The sequence below is a fragment of the Geotrypetes seraphini genome, chromosome 7 (assembly GCF_902459505.1).
Source record: "Geotrypetes seraphini chromosome 7, aGeoSer1.1, whole genome shotgun sequence".
Lineage (NCBI taxonomy): Eukaryota > Metazoa > Chordata > Amphibia > Gymnophiona > Dermophiidae > Geotrypetes > Geotrypetes seraphini.
Window position 1 is genome coordinate 108042682 of NC_047090.1, and position 25757 is coordinate 108068438.

At 41.5% G+C, this 25757-nt stretch overlaps 1 protein-coding gene across 3 annotated transcripts in view; it reads left to right on the top strand.

Moving 5' to 3' along the window:
• SMOC1 (SPARC related modular calcium binding 1) overlaps positions 1-25757 on the top strand; it is a 447006-nt gene that overhangs the window by 324829 nt on the left and 96420 nt on the right. For all 3 annotated transcript variants that reach the window (XM_033950924.1, XM_033950922.1, XM_033950923.1), the window contains exons 6-7: positions 2991-3047; positions 22686-22766. In XM_033950924.1, the coding sequence (XP_033806815.1) occupies positions 2991-3047; positions 22686-22766 (138 nt within the window). The remainder of the gene's footprint in view (positions 1-2990; positions 3048-22685; positions 22767-25757) is intronic.

Here is a 25757-nt window from a genome sequence, read left to right on the forward strand (position 1 = left end):
GGTTTTGTTGGTCCTTGCTCTGTATATTTATATTTATAAAAATAACAATTGTACAGAATATTATTTCTTTTTATACTTTAATAAAATATGTTCAATATAAAATCATAACTGAGACTTATGCAGATGTTATCAGATAGTTTGCGGGGACTGAGCTTGCGGAGATGAGGGGGAAATGTGTTTTTTAAATTTTAGTGTTAGTAGTTTGCTGGTGCACAAAATAATTCTTTTATTTCTGCCGGTCCACGGGTGTAAAAAAGGTTGAAAAACACTGCTCTAGAGCAGAGTCGGCAGCTGCGCTGAGATGCAGGAAGATCCCCGATGACTCGTCTGCCGGCTTTGCTCCAGAAGAAGTAAGTTATGTCGGAGGGGGTGGACCCGGCAGACGCAGTCATCGTGGGTCCTTGCTGCAACTCCCTGCGTCTTCCGGGTCAACCCCCTCTGACGTAACTTACTTCTTCCGGGGCAAAGCCTGGAGTCCTCGCGGGACCTTACAGCACACGGCTGCCGACTCTGCTCCAGAGCTAGTACGTCATAGTGGGGTGAACCGGCAGCCGGCAGCTACAGTCATCGCGAGAGAGGAGCAGGACTGCTGGAATGAAAGAGTGGTGCAGGGAGAGAAAGGGGGCAGGGTGGAATGGAAGGGTGGTGCTGATGGAATTGATGTACAGGGAAAGGGGAGAGAGACATAAGGGGTAAGGATACTGGATGGAATTGGATTGGAGGGAAAGAAAGGGGGCAGATGCTAATTGAAAAGGGGTGGATGGAGAGAGAAAGGGCAGACATTGGATGGTAGTGTGGCGGGTAGAGGGGGAGCCTATGCTGGAAGGAAATGGGAGGAGAGAAAGAGGGGAGCAGACGATGGAAGTGGACAGAGAGAGGAGAAGGTACTAGATGGAAGGGGTAGAGAAAGAGGGCACATGATGGAAGGAGGTGATATATAAAAGGAGGGCACATGATGGGGAAAAGAATTGAGTTAGGGAAATACTGGAGGGGGTGAGGGAAAGAGGTGGTGAGATGTAGGTAGGCAGTAAAAAAGGAAATTGATGAGAGGATAGTAAGAACGTAATCTAGATGGATGCAGAAAATAAATTGAAAAGGAAAATGAGGGAAGAAAGGGATTGCAGAAGAGAGGTGTGTATCCGGAGGTGCTTAAATTTTGTGCTTTAAAGATAAGTTTCTCCTTCATTCTTCGTTCTTCAGTTAAGTTATCGTTTTTCTGATTTTTGATTTTTTGCTGGGGTTTTGGCTGGTAGGGTTCATTTAGGGGTCGCTCAGGTCTCACCTGTTATTCACTTTAGTTGATTCACTCATTTTTGATTTGTGAATGTTTTCACTTTGATTTATTGCAAACCCTGGGTGCTCAGTGATGGTGTGCGGGTGGGGGTATATTACCTCTACCTGATTTACGAAGTGTCGGAGCTTGTCTCCTGTTGTTACTTGTTCACACTGAGAGCACCCTTAAAAATTTGAGTTTATCTCGTTAGTTTTCACGCGGTTTACGTGGTTTGCACAGTTTTGATCCTGAGCGCCCCCTTTGTGAACCTTTTTGACTATTTCTGCCTTATTGTTGTATCTAGTTTAGGTTGTGGCAGTAGTTTCTGGAGTGTGAGTTGTGCCCATAAATATGGTGGCAGAATAACTCTATTAAAACAATGCCAACAATGTTTAGCTATTTACAGTACTATCAAATGACAAAGAACTATCATTGTCTTGTTAATAGTTCCTTAGGCAATCACATTTTTATTTTTTCCTGATCAAAAAATAATGTGAATCAATCTTAAGTTCTAACGGCAGCCAATTCCAAGTAACAGATACCCAAGATATCCTATCACCAACCATTTTGTCTCTTGTAGAGATCAATCTCATGCTCTTTACAGATGGAATCATCAACTGAAAATCAGATTAGTACCAGGGATTTTATGCTGAGCAATAGTCAGTCACAATTGTTAGAAAAATAAAGTAAGCAGTTTAAAAACCATCCTCAAGTCTGAGGGCAGTCAATGTAATCAAATTATAAAGAAGAGATTCCTCTTACCTTTTACGCTTGCAAATCAATTTGGCTGCAGTATTCTAGAACAGTTGCAAACCTTACAGGACTTCTATTTAGGAGAAATCATATCTAGGTGATTACAGTAATCAAGGTGAGAGAGAGCTACTGCTTCAGGTCATTATCATTCAGCAGAGGATGGATCTGTCTCATCATTCACATTTTTAAAAAATCCCTTTAAAAATAAGGGTTGGACACCTGGCAATATCACAACAACATATCCTCCAAGATCACATTCATATATGGTAAATAAAAATGGGAACATCAGGTAAACCTGAAGCACTCCAGACCTGAGATGTTTCCCCCTTAAAGATCATTTCAGTGGTTCAAGAAGAAAGGAAACCATAAAATCGATTCACTCACTCCCAATCTAGTCGACTTGGTCAAAATAATAGAATGATCCACCAAGTCGAATGCTGCTGATGTTGAGCTGTAGGATCAGACTCTCTGTCTCTTTACCAAGCCATTGATGGAGCTACTCCAATAATGCAACCAGCACTATTTCCATACTATAGACTTTTCCAAAGCCTGACTGACATTCTTTTAACATATCACATGAAAGAGCATATCCATGATCTGGGCACATACGGTATTTCACGTATACTTGAAATAGGCAGGGATTACCATGATATGCTATGATTCAGCCAGGTCGGACTTTTGTCTTGTGCCTGATGCTGATGGCCACTGATAGCCATTTCAGGTTGGTAAGTTGTTGATATACTGTATTTTTTTTTCTGTTTGCTTACATTCTCTTTCATTACCCTGTCAATATATTTTGCGTGCTTCTCTCTTTTCTTCTTCCTTCCTTCCTGTCTCTGTTTTATCTCTCTTGATCTTGGCTGGGCCATGTGCAAATCCCAATAATTCAACAGTTCTGGAGAGTAGATAGCATTTACCTCAATAATGGTAGTTTCTTTTCGTTTCTTTTTAACACTGAACTCAGATGATGGTTCGAAGCCAACGCCAACAATGGAGACTCAACCTCTCTTTGATGGAGATGGTAAGTTGGGGTGTTTTTTTTCATCTTTATATACTATTATTTTTTAACTTATATCTTTCTGCTCAAGGTGCAAAATGTTCTAATGCTTCTCTGAGCTTAACGAAAGGTCTCAGAGGAAGCTTTAAGCAATGTTAAAAATGTTGTTCCCTTTCTTTTCCCAGTTCTTTTCCTCTCCAGAACCTAATCTGTAGTTCTTTGGATTATCTCAGAAGAAAAGACATCATAGCTCAGAGACTCATTTCTGTGACCAAGGCACATTTTTTCCCCCAAAGATTTTCATCTCTCTAGGTGTAACATTTCAAGAAGGCTCCAGGGCCAGAGTAAGTACTTGGCCAGAAACAGAAGATTCCTCCATTTTTCATGCCACAAATTCCAGTGGTACCCAATTTGAGAAAAGAAAAAGAAATGTGAAACGAAAGTTAATATCAAAGAATTCTTTAACTAGGGACATTTTTTTACACATTCATTCTATACTAGTCATCCTTTTGGGCAGGCACCATAGACTAGCAAGACCTTATCAATAGAGCTGGACAATCCAGCCCATTTTCTCTCTGCTTCCTCTACTATGGCTCTCAAAATTATAGGCAACCCATGATTAACTGCTATTGTTTGTACTGTTTTCAGTGCAAGCCAGACAGAGAAGAGTAATTTATAACAGAGTGCCTTGTTTAAGAGCGCAGGTAGGCACCTACTTAGGAGCCATTTTATATAGACACACAAGTGTCCATATCTCTATATAAAATAAATCATGCTTGCTTTGTAGATATGGAAATTTACACCTGCTTTCAAACAGATGCAAATTTCTGCAACTAGATTATTCAAGACTGTTGTAGTTGTCCAGCCTTGCTGCATCTGAGTAAGTAGAACTGACATTCAACCATCATAGTGTGTCTCCCTTCAGTCTGTCTGTTGTATGGTGGGCTCTCAAACTTGATTGGCTGGGGTTTGAGGTGATTGGGGTTGGAAATTGAAGAGGGAAAGTCCGTTGGTCACAAATTTGAATTTTGGAGGGAAAAATCCTTTCACCACCATTTTAAATTCTGGTGGAATGAGACTGGAAATTCTGTTGGACAATACTGACAAAGGAGGAGGGAAGAATTTCTTACTCAGATGCAGCAAGAACTAGACAACTGCAGCAGTTATGACACCAGCTGCAGAAGCCTAAGAGAGCATAGATTATTCAAGTACGCATGTAGATTAGTGTATTTTTATAATCTATGTATGTACCCATGAATTCCACCCCCAACTCTTCTCCTTAGTAGGCACCATCAAGTCACAGTGTGTACTTTGGAGCTCCTTTTACAAAGGTGCTTTAGGGCCTTAACGCGCAGAATAGAGCAGGCTAAAATACCACACATGCTAGCCGCTACCGCCTCCTCTTGAGCAGGCAGTAGTTTTTTGGCTATTGCACGCTATAGCGCGTACTAATCCGGTGCGTGCGCTAAAAATGCTAGCGCACCTTTGTAAAAGGAGCCCTTAGCTTTTTATATGAGGCATCTTAAGTAGTCACTTATATAAAAAATGACTTTATACAATTAGCTTGTAGGTATTGTAAATAATCAAGTCAGTACAGTTGAACCTTCGCTAAATCATGAACAGCCCTCAAATAGGTGGAGAAAAGGACCATAGCAAATGAAATTAAGCTTCAATATTACTACTACTATTCATTATTTCTAGAGTGCTACCTGACATATGCAGCATTGTACATAGTCACAAAGGAGACAGTCCTTTTTTATAAGATAAAAAAAAAATGCATCACAGGTCCAGAAAACCTCCACGAAAGCATAGATATTAACATGCTTTCAAACTGAATAAAGCCAATCAGTACAAAAGAACAATAACAAGGTGGACCTAACAAGAAACTTGAAAAGATGTGCAGCAAGGTTAAAAGAGCCTGAAAAATTGTGGTGCAAAATTTCATAGGCACATTTACAAAAAAATACATATTCGCTACTGACCAGGGCCACTTGCTTCATCAAAATGGCTGTCTCGGGTATGCTAATTAGAGAATGACACGCGGACAAATTTTCTCCGTCCCCGCAGGAACTCAATTTCCTCTTCCCGTCCCAGCGAGTTTTGTTACTGTCCCTGTTCCATTCCTGTAAGCTCTGCTTTAACCACACAAGCCTCAAGCACTTATGATTTTAAACTGTTTGAGGCTTGTGCAGATGAGGACAGAGCTTTCAGGAATGGGGCAGGGGTAGGAAAAGAACTTGCTGGGATGGGACAGGAAAATGAGTTCCCGTGAGCACAGGGAAAAATTTGTCCCCCTGTCATTCTCTAATGCTAATGTTTGGCTCCAATTCCAAGCCAGGTTCAGCTGTACTGAGATTGATTAGGTACACTAGAGTACACCTATGTGGCATTCTGTTTGTTTCTACTATGGCAGTGGTTCTTAACCTTGTTGGAGGTACTGAACCCCACCAGTTTCATATGCGTGTTCACCGAACCCTTCTTTATTGGAAAAATAAAATATGATTTTTACAAATTCAAAACATAGGTATACAGTGAGGGAAAAAATAATATCAATTTTGAAAACAAAAAAGTTCTCCTATATTTCGAATAATAATAACATAGTAATGAAATTTACTGCAAATCAGTGTGACTTCTGCTGTTGCGGGGCGTATCATCACGAATCATAAGCGCTTCGGTCACATTCAATCATCTATCAGTTAAATCACAAATTTTGATCAGGAATTGATTGATGTATATAAGGCGTTAGTTACAGATCGATAGTTCAAGAAACCGAGTACACGATCAGTCTTGATCAAAATCACTGAATAACTGATAGATGATTGAACGTGACCGAAGCGCTATATGAGTCGGAGGTGTGTTTTGACCTCCGCCGAACCCGCGAGACTGACTCACCGAACCCCTGGTTAAGAATCCAGGTTAAGAACCACTGTACTAAGGGAAAATTCCTGCTTTGTTAGTTTTATATACAGTAATTACCCCCTTAGAGGGTGACTTTGTAAAGGGCCCTTTTACAAAGCTGCAGTAAGCACTAATGCATGCTTACCACAGCAAAAAAAAAAAAAAAAAAAAGGTATACTACAAGGCACCCCTCGGTAGTTTTGCCATATGCTCACTTCCCATAGGCTAAAAAAGTAAAGGAGCCCTTTAGCAAAACTGTGTTGAAAAATGGCCTATGCAATGTTTAGTGCATGGGTTTCCTGTATGCTGTTAGTGTGGTTCTAAAATGGCTGCAGTTTGTTTTCCCCATTAATGAGCACACACTAATTTCAAAATTAGTGCATGGCATTAGCGCATGAGCCCTTATTAGAAACAGAGAAGCATGAAGGCAGATAAAGGCCATGGCCCATCCAGTCAGCCCATCCACAGCAACCAATATCTCCTCTCCCTGTCACCTACTCAAATAGTGTAGGTGGAAGACTCCTGTGCTAACTGATTAGTACATGACGTGCCTATTCTTTGCCCCCAGACATGTCCCCAGTGCTAACACATAGTTGGCGTGTGTCAAAGCCAAAAGTAGCATGTGGCACCAGAGCATACCCCACGGTTGCAGATTTTAAGCGATGGTAAGCATGCATTACTGCTTATTGACGCTTAGTAAAAGGCCCCCTAAATTTATTTTTAGGTGCAGGGGTCATGTCTTGGAGTAGAGAAAGGGCGTATTCTGCACTAAGTACCGGTAGTAAGTGCAGCTACATTTCTGCACTCTAACCAATTAGTACATGCTTAGCATGTGAGTCCTTACCACATAAATAGTGGATGGCAGTAGAGACTCATGCGCTAATGTTTTAATGGCCACTCACTAATGGAAAAATTAGCACATGACCATTAAAACAACAAAAAAATAATTTTCAGCCATTTTATCCCAGTTTTAAAAATGGCTTGTAAGGGTGTGTTATGGCCACTTTTTACTGCTATTTGGTTAAAGGGCCCCTATGTTTCTAACCCCGCTCATAGGAATTCTATCAGTGTCAGAGCTGTTACTGCCCCAGCCTTGATTACAAATCACACCAGTCTCTTAATCTCTTATAAAATTAATATCATGAAGGGCAGATCTATAACTGGGAACCCAAAGGTACAAACCCTATTGCACACATAAATGTTGAGAAAATTATCCTATAAGGGCACGTGTGAGTGCTGTACACCTAGATTCTATAAATAGCACACAACCCTGAAATCCATGGGCAAATAAATTAATTAATGAGCAGTTAAAAATCAATAATTGGCTGTTAACCAATTGTTGATGATAATTGGCTCTAATTTGGCTTTGCACAAGAATCTGTCTGCACACAATTTTATAAAAATTCCCAGCCAAATCCTCTTGTGAGCAACCCAAAAAGGGGCCTGGCTATGGGAGGGGCATGGATGAGTCAGGGTCATTCTGAAGAAATACATGCAGTGTTATAAAATCTGAGGCAGCGTGCTCAAGGAGTGCACCAGATTTTATATCAAATTACAGTTGATGTAAATCCTTGTGTCCAAAGTTGGATGCTGGAATGTATGCTAAGTTAGGGTTGCCAGATTTTCAAATCGGGAAAATCTAGACCCCCCTTAGACCAGGAGTGGGCAACTCCGGCCCTCGAGGGCCAGAATCCAGTTGGGTTTTCAGGATTTCCCCAATGAATATGCATTAGATCTATTTGCATGCACTGCTTTCAATGCATATTCATTAGGGAAATCCTGAAAACCCAACTGGATTTCGGCCCTCAAGGGCCCACCCCCAGGCCCACCCAGTTTCACCCATCCCAACCCTGTAAAGCCCTAATCCCACTCCCAGTCTCGCCCAAGCCCCACCCCAGCCCCAACCCCGCTGCCTGCTCAACGCGATTTGAGGAGGCTTTTCAAGTGCTGGGTTTTGAAAAGCTGTCCAGACCCTCTGGGCATGTGCTATTCTTTAAAGAACACTCAGTCCGGAGCATCCTGTATAGAATAGCACTGAGTGCAAATTCTTCCTAGAGCCTGCTTTTCATCACCATTTACTGAATCCAGCCCACAGTGTGTAAATGCATAAGGGGGACATATACATGGGAGGAGCATGGGTGGAGTACAGGCAGAGCTTCCAGTTACATGCATAAATTACATGTAACCCTGGACTGACACACACACAGTCTCAGGCATCAGCTAGCTTCTCAGGTCAGGGACCTGCACCCAGGATTTATAGAAAGAAAAGTTTACCGTTTCTTGAGCTGGGCATAGGCCAGAGCTGGATTTGATCCGGTAGGCCGAAGGATCACTTTCTTGGGTTCAGTCACCATACTCAACCCCTACCTTGTCTCTTATTAAGAAATCAGCAGAGACCAAAGTGCAATTAATTCACAACTATTTACAGTTCACTTTCATCTGAATACTGAAACTGTTTTCAAAGCTCTTTATGGTAAAGTCCATTCAAGAACATTTTCATCATGTTCTCCAAATTCTTCATACAACTCCTTTTGCGCACGCGGTGAGCTGCTCTGGGTTGCACCCTCAGCTCGGGACTACACTTCTCCCTCCATATTTGTGGTTTCAGCACTCGCGGTTTCGCTTATTCGCAATTTTTCGCATGCATCATGAGTTAAAGTACTGTACCGATAAAAAGTTTGGCGCTTCCCAGCTTTCACCCTGAAAATCGCTGCTTCCCAGCTTTCACAATCGCTGCTATTATTCGCAGTTTTAATATATTAAAGGATGGCTGTTACAAAAAACCGTGAATAACATATAAAAAGTTATTTGTGGTTTTTCCGTATTTGCGGTCATGGTCTGCCCCTAACCACGACTTGGAAGGAGGAGTGTACTCTGTCTTTCCTGCCAAGCTAAAACGCTCCACACAGGCTCTGCTGTAAGCAGAGCCTTTCACTCTCACAGTCAGTGGCGTAGTAGGGGGAGGGGAGGCGGTCCGTCCCAGGTGCCATGTTGGTAGGGGCGCCGGCACCTCTCCTTCTCTCTTCCCCCCTCCGCCGCTTCCCACTCCTTCCCTTCCTCCATACCTCTAGTTGTTCACCGCCACGAGCAACAGCTTCAACGTGTTCCTCACAACCATGTCAGCTCTCCCGCTGACGTCACGTCCGGGTGCCGTTCATCATTTCTGTAGTGCTGAAAAGCATGCACAATGCTGTACAATCAGCATGCAATAGATGGTCCCTGCGCAGAAGAGCTCACATTCTAAGTGGACAGGCAGACAGGACATATATAGGGGTCGGGGAGTTTTTTGCAGGTAGAATGGTAAGGAGGACTCAGGTAATTTTATGGAGTGTGGGGAGTTAGGAGATAAAAGCAGCCTCTGAAAAGTGGACTTTTAGCTTGGATTTGAATATTGCCAGAGGCAGCACCTGACATTATGACTCTGGCATTTTGTTCCAAACAAACGGCGCAGCAAGATAGAAGGGATGGAGTCTGGAGGTGGCAGTGAATGAGAAGGGTATGGATTAAAGGTATTTGCCTGATGAACGGGGTTCACGAGTGTTGGGGGGGAGCATAGGAGGAGAAAAGTGTAGAGAGATACTGAGGGACTGCAGAGTGAATGTACTTGTAGGTCAGTAAGAGAAGTTATAGAATTTCCTCAATAGCGGATGTCTTGGTTCCTGGATCTGCGGTGAACTTTCTTTATGCTTTTCTCTCTGAACATAAGAACATAAGCAGTGCCTCTGCTGGGTCAGACCAGAGGTCCATCATGTCTAGCAGTCTGCTCACGCGGCGGTCCATCAGGTCCAGGACCTGTATATTAATCCTCTATCTATACCCTTCAATCCCCTTTTCCTTCAGGAAAACATCTAGTCCTTTCTTGAAACCCAATACCATACTCTCTCCTACCATGCCCTCTAGAAGCACATTCCAGGTGTCCACCACCCTCTGGGTGAAGAAGAACTTCCAAGCATTGGTTCTGAATCTGTCTCCTCTTAATTTATCTGAATGCCCTCTTGTTCTTATAGTCTTTGAAAGTTTGAAGAATCTGTCCCTCTCCACTTTCTCTATGCCCTTCATGATCTTGTAAGTCTCTATCATGTCCCCTCTAAGCCTCCGCGTTTCTAGGGAAAAGAGCCCCAGTTTCTCCAATCTTTCAGCATATGAAAGGTTTTCCATACCTTTTATCAATCTCGTTGCTCTTTTCTGAACCCTCTCGAGTATCGCCATATCCTTCTTAAGGTAGTGGAATGCCAGCCAGTAAGTATCCTTTAATGTTGGATTTAGACATTCTGTCATTCCAGAACTGCCATCACTAAGAATAGCATGTATGTAGTTTCTTGGCATGGCTGGATCATTCCCACGCTGATTCCCACAAGTGTAGACTCGATTACTTTAGTTATTAATGGGAAGGCTCAAGAGCAGAACTAGAGATGCTAGCCCTTGGCTAGGAGATGATTCATCAAGACAGCAATAATGTTGAAAGGCTATAGAACAATCAACATCATGTTAATTATATGACAAACACATCAAAATGATTTCATTTGTGAAAGGCAGCTGCTATAATGTATCAATGACAAGGATTACAGGGAATGTTAACTTCAGATATAGGATAAAGCTATCCTTTGTTCTAAATTTAATCTGGGAAATATTTAATAACTATAAGCACAGCCACTGGTTAAGCTTTGGCATTGAAAGTAGCATTCAATACAATTTTCTTCACATTGAATGAGCTACTATAAAAACATAAGAGTAGCCTTACTGGATCAGACCAATATCCTGTCTTCACGGAGGCCTTACTCGATCAGACCAGTATCCCGTCAGAATAGCCTTACTGGATCAGACCAGTATCCCGTCTTCACGGAGGCCAATCCAAGTCACAGGTACATGGCAAAAACCCAAATAGTAGCAACAGTCCATGCCGCCGATTCAGGGCAAGCGGTGACTTCTCTCATGTCTGTCATGACAGCAGACTATGGACTTCCAGGGTGGAGTCAGTACTTGGCTGGTTAAGCACTTGCCTAGCTAGGGTAGCCACATATATGGGACTGCATAAAACACGGCAATCCATGACCAGTTAAGTTCTGAATAACAATTTAATTGACTATGTGTAAGCCAGCGCCTCATATACCAGATATTCAGTGCTAAAGCCCAGACACGGCCATCATTAAAAATCCAGGAATAATACTGGCAGCAGGTAGAAAAATACTCACCACCGCTGACTGAATCTTGACCCTAGTGTAAACACTGGTTAAATTGCATTCTGGGTTTTGAAGTTCTGGCTTATGTCCAAGAGTTTCAATGGCAATAATCCATCTATGTGCTATTCAATAAGCGCCATGCCTCTCTTAAATGGTGTGCGTTTTTCAGGTGGGAATTCACATGGGCAGAGTTTGAGTGGAGCATAGGTGGGGCACATAGTTATGTGGGTAATTTATAGAATTTTATAATTTACAAGCAAGCTCTATGGCTGGTGTAAGCGTTCATACATAAAAATATATATGTGTATTTAATCAATTAGGCCAGTATTCTATAAAGAAAAGTAGATTTCTGCTTTTCTTTTTAGAATCAGGGATAAAAGGGCACATTAATGACACTTAAATGTGGATGCCCTCCTAAAATTCCCTCTAAGAAGTATTTATATAACAGTGCTTCTAGGTTTAAAGATCAAGAAGGAGCCTGTTTTTAGCAGATTTATAAAGGTCTTCCACTTCAGGTTATTGAGGCCAGCAGCGTGCCAGATTTTAAGGCCAGATGGGACAGACATGTGGGATCTATCCGCAAAGATAGATAGGGAGGGTCATTGGAGTGGGCAGACTTGATGGGCCGTGGCCCTTATCTGCCGTCTATTTCTATGTTTCTATGTTTATGTTTTATGTCTTTATGTTTTAAAAAAACCCCAAACATCTGAATATCTTTACAGGATCCACTGCTTTTATTTAACATTTACCTTAGTCCCCTGGCAGCCCTGTTTAGAGCTTGGATATTACGGCTTTCTTTTACGAGGATGATATCCTTTTGGTTTTTCTGGCAATAGGAGAAACCCGAATCTTCATCCTCTCCAGGTTTGTCTTGATTCGATAGCTCTGGGGTTTTCTGACAACAGGCCAGTTCTCAACTGTGATGAAGCGGGTGACCTGTTGAGTTCCTATTTTGTTTAACTCCCCGGTTCTCAAAATAGTTGTTTTTTTTTTTTGCTATTTGGGGTGGTATTGGGGAGGGGGGCGGATTGATACTGTATTATCATTTAAATTTCTGAGGTGTTGCAATCAAAGTTTTCTGGTTTTATGCAGACTGAGACCCCTGTGAAGACTTTTTAGTATCTCTGTGTCATACACCATCATTCATGCATTTCTTAATTTCCCATTTGGACTACTGTAATGTAGTACTCATATGAAGGGCTTGCCAAAACCCAATTTAAAAGACTTTACACTTTGCAGAACATGGTTGTTCTCTTTCTTTGTGATGTGCAGCGATTTGATCATGCCTCCCCGCTTCTTAAACAATTACTTTGGCACCCTATTTCATATAGAATATCATTTACAATTCTGTTCCTGGCACAAAGACTATACACGTAGTTATTTATCTCTATTGGTTTCACTGTATACCTCAAGTAGATCTGAAATCATTGAATTCCCATTAGGTAATTCTTCCACTTTTGGCCAAGGCACATTGGAAATCTTGTACAGCTTTTTTTTTTTAATCATAGCTCAGTATCTCTGGAATAATCCCCCTTCAAATATTTTGGGAGAGCTTTCTTTTAAAAGATTTAACATTGATCTTAAAGCTCATTATTTTGAGCTGGCATTTTGTGGCTAGTTATGCAATTTTGATAGACAAACATGTTGCCTGACAGAGACTGTACACTTTATTATTGTGTGAATGTTTTTTTCTCATATCATAATTTTTATTTCTGGAATGTAAACTGGATTTTTATTTCTGGATTGTAAACTGCTTTGGCTTTCTTGTTTAGTAAAAGTGGTATATAAAGATTCAATAAGCATAAACTTGACATATTGCCTTTCAGTGGCTGTAATCAAAGTGGTTCAATTTTAAAGAAAAACTCATAAGGAAAGAAGAAAAAAAGCTGCCATTATTTGTAAGATAGTATAAATAAGTAATAGAATGCTACAGAACAAGAAAGACAGACAACAAAACAACAAGAGCAAACAGAAACATTGCAGGCCATGCATGCACCTACTACCTAGAAAAGCTACAGAAAAGAGGTGCAGTTTCGGAGCTCATCTGAATTTAAGGCAAGAGGATTACTTCATAGTGGTCATGGAAGGGAGTTCCAAAGCTTAGGGGAAATGTAAAAAAAGGCAACATGTCTTGTAGAATCTAGATGAGAACTAGAAACAGAAGAGATCTGGCAGGAATATAGGAAACTAGCTGATGCCCCGGCGTTGCACGGGTATTTAATTATAGCAATAACACTGTAAATGGATTCAAATAAAGATACTTTATAGTGGTGAATGAAATTATTTTTTTACAGCTTTATAAAAAATACAATATTCAAATTATAATGTGAAATATTTGACAAAATGAATACAATACAACTAACACAAAAATTGATTATATATAACATTTTTGGTTTCAACTCCAGGAGCAAGAACATATAAATTCTTGGGTGAACCCACCCTTGAGCAAGCAACATAGAGTTGACCATGGGAAAAACAGGGGGGATCTTAAATCCACTCCACAGTATGTAATAGTCTGTCCCTGTGATTTGTTGATTGTGATAGAGAATGCAAGTCTCACTGGAATTTGCAAGCTCTTAAACTGAAAAGGAAGATGTGTTGCAAGTTTCGTTCAAATCGGGCAAGCCGTTTTTGCATTGGCAGTTTTTTACAATTTTTCCATTGACATGAATGGGTGAAATCAGATTTTCTGTTTGTAGCTCCGCCCATGTGTGCAGGTGGGCCACGAGACCCCCAGAACATATCACCCCAGGTAGTGAGGGATCTGCATACCAAGTTTCGTTCAAATCGGGCAAGCCGTTTTTTCGTTGGCAGCTTTTTACATTTTTGCCATTGACATGAATGGGTGAAATCTGATTTTCAGGTTGTAGCTCCGCCCACGTGTGCAGGTGGGCCGCGAGACCCCAGAACATATCACCCCAGGTAGTGAGGGATCTGCATACCAAGTTTCGTTCAAATCGGGCAAGACGTTTTTGCGTTGGCAGCTTTTTACATTTTTGCCATTGACATGAATGGGTGAAATCTGATTTTCAGTTTGTAGCTCCGCCCACGTGTGCAGGTGGGCATTGAGACCCCCAGAACATATCACCCCAGATAGTGAGGGATCTGCATACCAAGTTTCGTTCAAATCGGGCAAACCGTTTTTGCGTTGGCAGCTTTTTACATTTTTTCCATTGACATGAATGGGTGAAATCTGATTTTCTGTTTGTAGCTCCGCCCACGTGTGCAGGTGGGCCGCGAGACCCCCAGAACATATCACCCCAGGTAATGAGGGATCAGCATACCAAGTTTCGTTCAAATCGGGCAAGCCGTTTTTGCGTTGGCAGCTTTTTACATTTTTTCCATTGACATGAATGGGTGAAATCTGATTTTCTGTTTGTAGCTCCGCCCACGTGTGCAGGTGGGCCGCGAGACCCCCAGAACATATCATCCCAGGTAGTGAGGGATCTACATACCAAGTTTCGTTCAAATCGGTCAAGCCGTTTTTGCGTGATCGCGGTACATACACACACACATACATACACACATACATACCTCCGTCTTTATATATACAGTGGTGCCTCACACAACGAACTTAATTCGTTCCAGGAGCAAGTTTGTTATGCGAAAAGTTCGTTATGTGAAACGCGTTTTCCCATAACAATACATGTTAAAAAAATAATTCGTTCTGCAGCATAAAATATGCTAAGATGACATAAAAAAAGATAAATTTGTCAAAATGGTGAAAATGGTGGTCTTGCTGAGGCCAAACTCTTTGACGAGGTCACACTGTTTTACCCCACATTCACTCCTTCTAATTATTTCCCGTTTCATTTCAACAGAAATCACCTTCCTGCTTTTTTTAGAAGCCATGATATACAGTATATAAAAAATATTGAGTTTATCTTAAAAGGACGACTGTATACAGTGAGAGAGGGCAGAGTCTCAGCGGCAAAAACTGGGACTTAACTTTTCTTCTTTTTTTTTTTTCTAGCATCGGGGAAGCGGCGAGAGTAGCTCCGCCCCCCCCCCCCCAACGCATCAGCAGTAGGCGCCGGGCCCCTCCATAAAAGGAGGCGAGCCGACGGTCCGCCACTGCACAGGGAGCCAGGCGAAGGGCTGTGAGAGAGGGCAGTTAAGCGCAGTGAGTAACGCAGCTCGGGCGACTTCGTTGTGTGAAATGAAGTTCGTTGTATGAAACAAGACATGAAGTTCGTTGTGTGCAGCGTTCGCTGTGCGAGGCGTTCGTTATGCGAGGCACCACTGTATAGATAATCTTCGAAACTAGATATGGAGGTGACTATGAAGCACTTAATGGGTCAAAATTAAAACTTTGATGAATGTGGTATGAATTGGTAACCAGTGATGGTACATCAGATTTTCGTGAGTGAGTTAAAATCCTAATAGCTATCAGTTCTCAATGAAATCTACTGGAGCGTGATTTGACTACAACTTGCAAATCCTATGTTGGGAGCCTCAGCCCTGAAGAAATGAATTTGAAACATGGCACGTTGGTGGAGGAGCTCCTTTAATTTATTAAAAAGATAAGTTCTTTCTAAATAAAATATTTATCACAATTGGTGTGTTGCACAAAGAAAGGGATCTGGCAAAGAGAGTGACTCTATTGATTCCTATATGAGATGCACACGAAAGGATGAGAGCCTGCTGAGAGTTCCACACATACAAAAACATGTGGAGGGGCATAATCAAAAGGGACGTCTAAGTCCGTTTATATCCAACTCACAAGTCGTCCAAAGTAAAAAACAGCTTAAGACATATTTTCAAAAAATACGTCCAACTTTTTTTTTTTCGTTTCGAAAATCGTCTAATTATACGTCCTGCCGATCTGATCGTCAAAGCTGCTAAATTGTCCATCTTTATACCACATTTTCGTCCAACTTTTTGTCCAAGTCCTAGAACAAGCCCTGTTGGACATGGGAGGGGTCTGCAAAGTGATGGACTGCACACCCAGACATGCCACCTAAACAGTGGGGTACCTTACAGGGCACTGCTGTGAACTTCACAAAAAGGGTGCCATGTCTTCTCCTCACCACAGCTCCCTTATAGGTTACGGTGAGTCCCCAAACCACTTCCAGGATCCCCTAGACCCACTTATCTACCACCCCAATAGCCCTTATGGCTGCGGGAGCCACTTATATGCCAGTACAAAAGGGTTTGGGGGGTGTATAGGGGAGTGCACATGTTTAAGTATCAATGCAGTGATTACAAGGGCTTATGGGCATGGGTCCTCCTCTCTATGGGTCACTAACCCATCCCCAAGATGACTTGTGTTTTCCTATGCCCGGCTGCCAGGTGATGATGGTCTGGAGGCTGAATTTTAAAGGTGTGATTAATATTTTTATGGGGGGGGGGTCGGTGTTATGTGTTTTCAGTGCTTATCTGGTGAGTTTAGGTGGGTTTTTGTGACTTAGACCATGCTATATGACTAAGTCTAAGCCGGCCCACATCCTACCCTCGACACTCCTCCCGAAATGACCCGTTTAGCTTTGATCGTTCAGCAGCACTATGAAGGCCTAGGTCATTTAGAAATACGTCCAAAACCCATTTTTAGTATCGGCACTTGGACGTTTTTGAGAAATGTTCGTCCAAGTGCCGACAGGCCGGTTTTTGGACGTATTTCTCTTTCGATTATGAGCCCCATACTGTATATCCCCAAAAAAGTTATAGTAGTTAAGTTTGGACCTATATGTGAAGAAAAAATTATATTATCTTATATACTATGTAGTTGATGTTATATACAGCTATGCAAACATTCAGCAGTGTAACCCTCTCTCTTCTCAAGTCCTACCTTCATGTACTCCAGCATCTTTCCTTCCCTATTCCCTGCCCTGGAATTTAGCATCTCCCCTTTCCTATTCCCCATTCTCCCATCTAGTCTCGTTCCTTCTCTATCACCTCCCCACTCACTTAGAGTTCAGCATCTCCTCTTTTCTTCCATAATTCCCCATAGTTCAGCATCTGCCCTGCCCCTTTCTCTCCCCCAATAGTCCTTTCCCTAATCCCCCGACCCTTCTCCTAAAGTGGCCTATATTCTACTTCCTCTACCTATCCTTCCCTATCCCCCTATTCAGCATCTTCTTTTCCCATCCCATGTTAAAAATATCCCCCCTGTCCTGCCCCTACTGCTGCTGCCTTACCTCTTCCTGAGCCGAAGTCACGATCAGATGCAAGAGATTGTGTCCTTTAGGGTTATTTGGTTATTAGGGCAAATTCACTAGAAAAGGAGGTGTTACTCAGAATGGTCAGTGGTTAAAGGAAGCAGGGAAGACCAAAGGCCTGTTGGCTGGATACCATCAAGAATGACACAGGGATGAACATCAAGCAATCGAAAGAAGCCATGGCAAATGGAAGCATGGCTAAGGTGACTATACAACCCGTTTTGAATGGAATTGTCCCATTTTTAGATCCCCTGGCCCGTTGTCCCCACACACAACTTTGGGATGCCAAAATGTCCCATTTTCAGGGACAGCATCCCAAAGCTGTGCGCGGGGCCAATGGGACAGGTGATCACTTCCCTTCCCTACCTACTGCGCCAAAGCCAGCCTCCCTCCAGCGCCCAATTCAAACCCCCACTCCCCACTCCCAGGTCTACAGTCGCTGTTGCTTGCCAGTGTCTCTTACCTCTCTCCAGCACCGATTCAACCCCCTCCTCCTGGTTTGCTGCCGCTGCTGCTTGCCACCAGATGTCAAGTCTGATGTTGGAGAGGAAGTTCTGGGTCAGCCAGGCAGCGATTGGCTGGCCTGGAACTTCCTCTCCGACATCAGAATTGACGTTGGGAAGAAGGTTTCTGGGCGTTAAGCAGCAGCAGCGGCAGACCAGGGGGAGGGGTTGAATTGACCTTGGATAGAGGTAAGAGAAGCTGGCAAGCAGCAGCGGCCGTGGTCCCGGGGGTGGAGGGTGGGTTTTGAATCGGGTGCTGGAGGGAGGGAAGGAGGGAGGCTGGCTTTGGTGCAAGCTGGATGTGGAGTAGCAGGGAAGGAGGGAGGTAGGCAGGCAGGCAGGCTGGCTTCTGGGAAGGGAGTGGGACAAAGGATGGAAGGCAGTGAGGGGGACATAGGAAGGAGCACTGAGGGCACTAAGGATATAGGAAGGAAGCACTGGGGGCACTAAGGACATGGGAAGGAACACTGGGGCACTAAGGACATGGGAAGGAACACTGGGGGCACTAAGGACTTGGGAAGGAGAAACTGGGGGCATTAAGGACATGGGAAGGAGGCACTGGGGCACTAAGGAGATGGGAAAGAGCACTGAGGGCACTGAGGACATGGGAAGGGGGCACTAAGGACATAGGTAGGAGCACTGGGAGCACTAAGGACATGGGAAGGAGGCACTGGGGGCACTAAGGACATGGGAAGGAGGCACTGGGGGCACTAAGGACATGGGAAGGAAGCATTGGGGGCACTAAGGACATAGGAAGGAGGCACTAAGGACATAGGAAGGAGCACTGGGGACACTAAGGACATGGGAAGGAGGCACTGGGGCACTAAGGACATGGGAAGAGGCACTAAGGACTTAGGAATGAGCACTGGTGGAACTAAGGACATAGGAAGGGGCACTAAGGACATAGGAAGGAGCACTGGGGCACTAAGGACATAGGAAGGGGCTCTAAGGACATAGGCAGGAATGAGGGAGGGAATAGAAAGGGACAATTGTTGGGCCTGAGTGCAGAAAGAAAGAAAGGATGCACAGTCAGAAGGAACCAGAGACTCATGAAATCACCAGACAGCAAAGGTAGGAAAAATGATTTTATTTTCAACTAGTGATCAAAATGTGTCAGTTTTGAGACTTTATATATGCTGTCTATATTTTGCATTATATTTGTCTATTTTTCTATAGTTACTGAGGTGACATTGCATATTTTAAAGTCATCTGCCTTGACATCTTTGAAAACCCCCCAAATATAAATGACGATTAACATTTTCTCTGTGTATAGTGTGTTTTGTGTTTTTATTTTTATTTTATGCTTACCATTATGAATTAATAAGATATTATGTGTACATGAAAAATGAATGGAAGAAATTGGGGGTGGGATTGGGGGTGGGACTGACAATTAATAGATGTCCCGTTTTGAAGAAAAAAATTAATGGTCATGTTAAGCATGGCGAGGACTGGCCTACAGAGTATCCAAGAATCGGACACATGGATAGTAGTAATCGTTAATGGGCGTGTCCTGCAGAAAGTTGTTCAACCCTTATTTGAACCCAGCTGTAGTGCTGTCCTCAAGCACATCTCCAGCAATGAGTTCCATAGCTTAATTATTTCAATAACATACATTATCTTCATGAACCTTGCCCTAGGGAATGAGTGTGGCAAATTTTGTTTTCTTGTTCTAGTTGATCATTTTCTTAGCGCCTTTATTATTCTGATTGTCGTGGTTATTTCCCGAGGCACTGTCAGCACTTAAAGTTCATGAAAAGGCTTTGAAAATAAACCATGACACTGGTAGGATGCGGATGATCAGAATCACATTTAGGAAGGAAACTACCGTAATCCCTGTAAAATCAAGAATGCCACAGGAAGACCTGAAGAAGAAACAAAAATGTGGGATATAAAATATAGGAAGACCACTGTGAAAGAAGGTCAGAAAATAAGGCTACTGTAAAATGCCAAGAAGCAGGCAACATGTTGATCTCCAAGAATCCTGGTAGTGGTACAACTTGAAGGATGTTACCCTGCTTTATATATATATATATTATTATTTTTTTTTTTCTTGTGCTTTATTGCTGGCTGATTTTATCACATCTCTTTGACTGTATTGTACACAGCCCAGGTGTTTGCTGAGGAGGGCTGAATGTGGGGCAGAAGGAGCTTTCCTTTGCTTTACAAGTTTTGATCTCTTCGAACAGATACAGATTCTTGACCTTCTTTCTTGCCCTACTGTATTTCACCTTTGCTCCCCTCTGCCCTCGTTTGAAGTCTCATACATTAAGGGAAGCATCCATCATGCTTCTCTCTTCCTATCTTTATTCTCCTTTCCTGTTTTTTTTTTTTTGCTATTTTGCTTTGCTTGCTTTCAACCACTGCACAGAGAAAGGGACTTTGGTTGTGGCAGATGATGTCACAAACAAGAAAAGAAAATTTTTGCTTATGAAGTCAGTACACTTGTGCACTTAGGCTGAGTATATGGGCCTTACATTTCACTAACACAACCTGCAAGGCGTATAGGCAGTAACAAAATGCACTGAAAGGCCATAGCAGGTCTTTACACCCATGAAAGTGGTGTGTAAATTAAGATGCCCAGTTATAGAACCTTATATATGGTGCCGCTGAATTTAGTTGATTCCAATTATTCCCAAAGCATGTACTGAAAATTGATCTCTGTATGTGCTACAACATTTAACAAATATCACAACAAAGGTTTGTTTTTATTCATGGTCTATATGACTATTAGCAGGAATGGCATCAACGACCAGCCCTGGATTAACCATTAAGCAAAATAAGCACATGCTTTGGGCACCAAGAGAAGGGAGCACAACAGTTCCTGCACCCCCCCCCCCCCCCCCTCCCCAGCTATCACTACCATCAAATCCATTATCCAACAGGAATTTTAGTGTGTGTAGACAACTAACTCAAAATATTTAATATCACTAAATCCCACCCTCTACTCAAGTGCTATACCAGTACAATCAAAGAACCTCCATTCTCTCATCTCTATTACCTTATTCATAATTCTGTCCTCCTCAGACTTCTATAATGTAGTATATTCATTCTGTAATTCAAAATATTGTAAGTCGCCTTGAACCTGTTTAGGCATAGCGTGACTCAGAAATACCTGATTAGATTAGATTATAAATATATATGAGCTTTTGTTTCAAACAATAATGATTTTTCTCAACACATATTGAGTCTTATGGCTTGTCAGTTAAGCAATGGAATGGCTGATGGGCACCATTCTTGGGCTCTGCTTAGGGCACTAGTTGGCCCTAATCCAGCCCTGTCAAGGAACCTAAACTGCGGGAGGTGGTTAAAGCAGGAATTGCCTCACACCATCAGCTAATGCATCGCCATAATGGCGTGTAGTGATTTCCATGTTAACCACCTAATGAGGATGGGCTCAGGAAATGCGCCTTTTATTTAATGCAGAAACGGTTACTATGAGTTAACAGCTAATATAAAAGAAAATGAGGTGAATTTAACGGCATCTCAAGAGGTGTAACTAACTGCTATAGAAATAATTAATAGTAGTAGTGGGAGTAATACCATTTAGGTAGTGTCAACAAACAAGGAAAGAAAACCCCAAAGGTTCCACAGTAAAATGGTAAAACCAGGAAACAAAAAAAGAACAGCGGATGAGATGTTCCTGAAGCAATCTTTTATTAAGTTAATCGATTGTAGCAATATATTACTCACAAACCAGAATCCACTTGCCTATTTCTTTTGTATGGCCTTTTATTTCACGCGTTTTGTATAAGGGTTTAAGACCAGAATACATTATTTTATTTTTATTAGATTTATGCTTTTACATGGACTTACATACTATTATTCGTCTTATTTTAATCTCTCGTTATTTTAAGGTTGGCTCTATATATTTAGAGATTATCCTCATTCATTTAACTGCATGGTATGTACCATTTAACCTATTAATCTTTATTCAAACACATCCTTTACATGGGATTTCACAATATGGTTTGCAGTGTTATATCATGCATCATTTCACCTCAGTATTCACTTGGATTTCATGTCCTTTACATCACACTTCCATCACTTTTTTTCATTTGCGATCACTTCTTTATGGTAGCTCTCAGTCACATACTTTATGGCGTTCTTTCGAGCACCACATTTCACACCGATTCATCTCACTATAAGTCACATTTCTCTATTTATTCATTTTAACATCTAATTTCTCATACATCTGTTCACACTTTTTAGGACCCCTGAAGAAGGCAGACTAGCTGAAACACGGGCCATTTTATTTATTCAATTTTCTATACCGTTCTCCAAAGGGAGCTCAGAATGGTTTACATTAATTTATTCACGTACTCAAGCATTTTTCCCGGTCTATTCCGGCGGGCTCACAATCTACCTAATGTACCTGGGGCACTGGGGGGATTAAGTGACTTGCCCAGGGTCACAAGGAGCAGCGTGGGTTTGAACACACAGGGTGCTGAGGCTGTAGCTTTAACCACTATGCCACACACTGTGGGATCTTCCTCTTGGGTCCATACCACCTTATATATATATGTGGATTCTGCTTTCTGAATAATATATTGCTACAATCAATAACTTAATAAAAGATTGCTTCAGGAACATCTCATCCACAGTTCTTTTTTGTTTCTTGGTCTTACCATTCAGGTAGTGCACAGTACAGTATACAACTTTCTCTGCATTAACTGAATGGCAAAATAATGGGAATGGAGGCTTTGAAGATACTGTGCATTAGTGTTCCCCGTTAAAACGAGTAAATGCACAGCATACTTTAGAAAATAAGATCCCAAATGTGTCTTTTGGCTAGTGAAAATCACATAATCTAGGTATGTAGTAGCTTTTATTTAAGACCCTATTTAATCAGGCTTTTTTTTTTATTTCACATTTTATGCAAATGGAATATGTCTAATTCTTTGTAATGCTGTGTATTTTTTCTAGAAATTACTGCCCCTACCCTTTGGATCAAGCACCTTGTTATCAAAGACTCAAAACTGAACAATTCCAGTATGAGAAACTCAGGTATATTTCTCATTTTTCTGTGGATCATATAAATACATTCTGCTAAATGTAGAGGGGTCAATATTCAGCTAGTGGCGATCAACCTTTTGGGGGCACCAGCAGTATTCCTGAATATTCAATGCTGGGCTTCGTCCTGGCACTGGCATTGAATATCATGTTATACACTTAAGTGCGATATTCAGAATATCTGGTTATACACTTAAGTGCGATATTCATAACATAAACAGGTACTGTAAGTCAAACTGAAAAAAGAAAAGACCGTGTTTTGTGTGGTTTTATTTATATGGTTAAGTATCTGATTAAGGGTGGAATTCACCAAGGGGCGCTAACTGATTTAGCACATGCTAACCACATTAGCATGCACTAAATGCTAAGATACCCATAAGAATATAGCATGTGCCTTAGCATTTAACGCACACTAATTGTTAACACATGCTAAATCGGTTGGTGCCCCTCGATGAATTCCCCTAAATGCTGAAAATCAGGACTTAACCAGATAAGTGCCAACTATGCTCCCAGCCTGCCCACAAAATAACTGGTTCCAGCTTAGGTGCTAACCAGGTATATTCAGGATTAAGTGCCCCAGAATTTTCCTGATTAACTCCAGAGAATTAATTTACTCCCCTTTTACTGAGCCGCGATAGAGGTTTCTATTGTGACCCAAAGCGCTAAATGCTCCAATGCTCATAGAATTCCTATGAGCATCAGAGCAGCGTCAGACTGCGGTATATTCTACTGCGGATTAGTAAAAGAGGGATTTAAACAGTCAGGAGCATCTCCTGGCAATTTAAATAGCTTTGAATACTGATCCCATAGCGAACATGTATCCATCCTAGCCTATACAATGAAAATTAATTTTTGAATATATTTATACAACTGCATTTTCACCTCTGAAAGGATCAATAGCTTGCATAGTTGTGATGGATATGGTTTGAGATTTGAACTAGAGAATGACACGGTGACAAAATTCATCACCGTTCCCGTCCCTGCGGATAACCGCGGGAAATAATCCCATGTTATTTTCTAGTGTCTATTTCAACCTCGGTCCTTCTACACCAGCATTCTTCAAAGCAAAGCTTACGGGTCAGTGGTTGTGGCCATTCATACTCTGATTCTTCCCTCTCTCCTTAAAGAATGACATGAAGATGGTTTACCGCGGTTATCCGCGGGGACGGGAACGGTGATTAATTTTGTCACCGTGTCATTCTCTAATTTGAACAAATGCAGAACAAGAGTTTGGGAGATCATCAGCCACTTTCTCCCATTTGGATAGCACTGTACATTTTCTTCTGATGTTGTGATATAACATGAATAGAACTTGCCATTGCTCCTAGAGAGTGAAGAGCCGTCTTTATATCTCATTTTGTAGAATCTCTGATTACCACCACATTATCTCATCTATTTAATGAGAGGGTATGTCATTTATATAACTGATAATTTCATGTGGTTGGATGCAGGGATCTCAGAAAAAGTCTTGGAGCAGTAGTGGCTCAGTAAAAAGCTGTGATGTTCTTTATTGAAGAACTTGGTAGAAATCAATCTGTATGCCTATGAGAGACTTTTCACCATGGAAACTAAAAAGAAATGGGTGTCCTGTGCTTCTTTGCATGTGAGCTGAGACTGATTAGAATAAAGATGTATGAGAAATCAAATTGGAACAATTATTATATGGTCAAGAAGCAGGTTGCTTACTGCCTTATTTCAAAAGCAGTAGTTTAGCTGCTTTGCTTATATGAGGGGGTTGCAAAAAATTTCTCAGCCCAACCAAGAAGAAAATGATGTGGAGCCATGAAACTTACAAGTTGTTCCACACTTTCCTTGACACTTTTTGTTTCATTCCATATCATTGAAACGGGAAAGTGTCAAGAAAAGTGTGGAATAACGTGTAAGTCTCATGGCTCTACATCATTCTCTTCTTGGTGGGGCTGAGAAATTTTCTGCAGCCCCTCCATATAAGGATAAAAACCTTCCCACAATTCCATCCTTGAGAACAATTAACACCAGGCATTAACACACATTTTTCTGTCACTACTCCTCAAATTTGGAATTTATTTCCTGCACAGGTAAGGAAGGAAAACCTTTTGGCAAGTTTTTAAGGGAAATTTAAAAGTTACCTATTCAGGGACGCTTATGACTAATTCATCCCAGTTTTAGTCAAACATTGACACTTAACGCAGGCAAGGCACCATCAACATAATTTCCCCTTGTCTTATCCCTTCTTTGTTCTCGTTCCTATATTGATTGTAGTTCTTCCCTTTACTTTCCTCTCAATTGAAGTGTCAGTGTTTCCCCCAATAAATTATTTGTCTCCCCTATTTTTATTGTACATCGCTTTGAAATTCTGAAAAAGCGATTTTATCAAATTTTAAATAAACTTGGAAACTTGGTAAAACTAAGTTTTCAAGTTTCAAGTTTTATTAAAATTTTGATGTATCGCAATATCATTAATTCGAAGCGATTTACAATTAAAACAGGGTCTTAATTATTAACTAAAGCCAACACTTTTCAGCGGCTCCTTGTAATTTACTTTTCATATAAAAAATGTTGAGCTTTACCTAGGTACTGCTGCAATACTGTACCTCTATCATATGCTTTCATTCTGTCTGAAAATTTGTTATAGCTCGGCTACATACCATTTATTTATTTCGATTTCTATCCTGTTCTCCCAGAAGCTCAGAACGGGTTACAAGTAGACATTCACAATCGTTTGAAAACAGACTAGTCATGACAACAAATAGGTTACAGTAGACAATAACAGAGCGTATTCTAGAAACCAGACTGGTCATAGTGAAAAGTACTAGGAGAAGTATATTGAGTGTATTGACTTTTCCTATTTTTTCAAACCTACTTTTTTCAGTCATTGTTTTGCACAATATTTTTAACTAAATACCTGTCAGTAAAATCTTAAATTATTGAAGAACAATTCCATTAATCCCCTTAAACTGCTTGTGTTAAAGGTTGAAGGTAAGTTCATCTTTCTGTTAACGTATC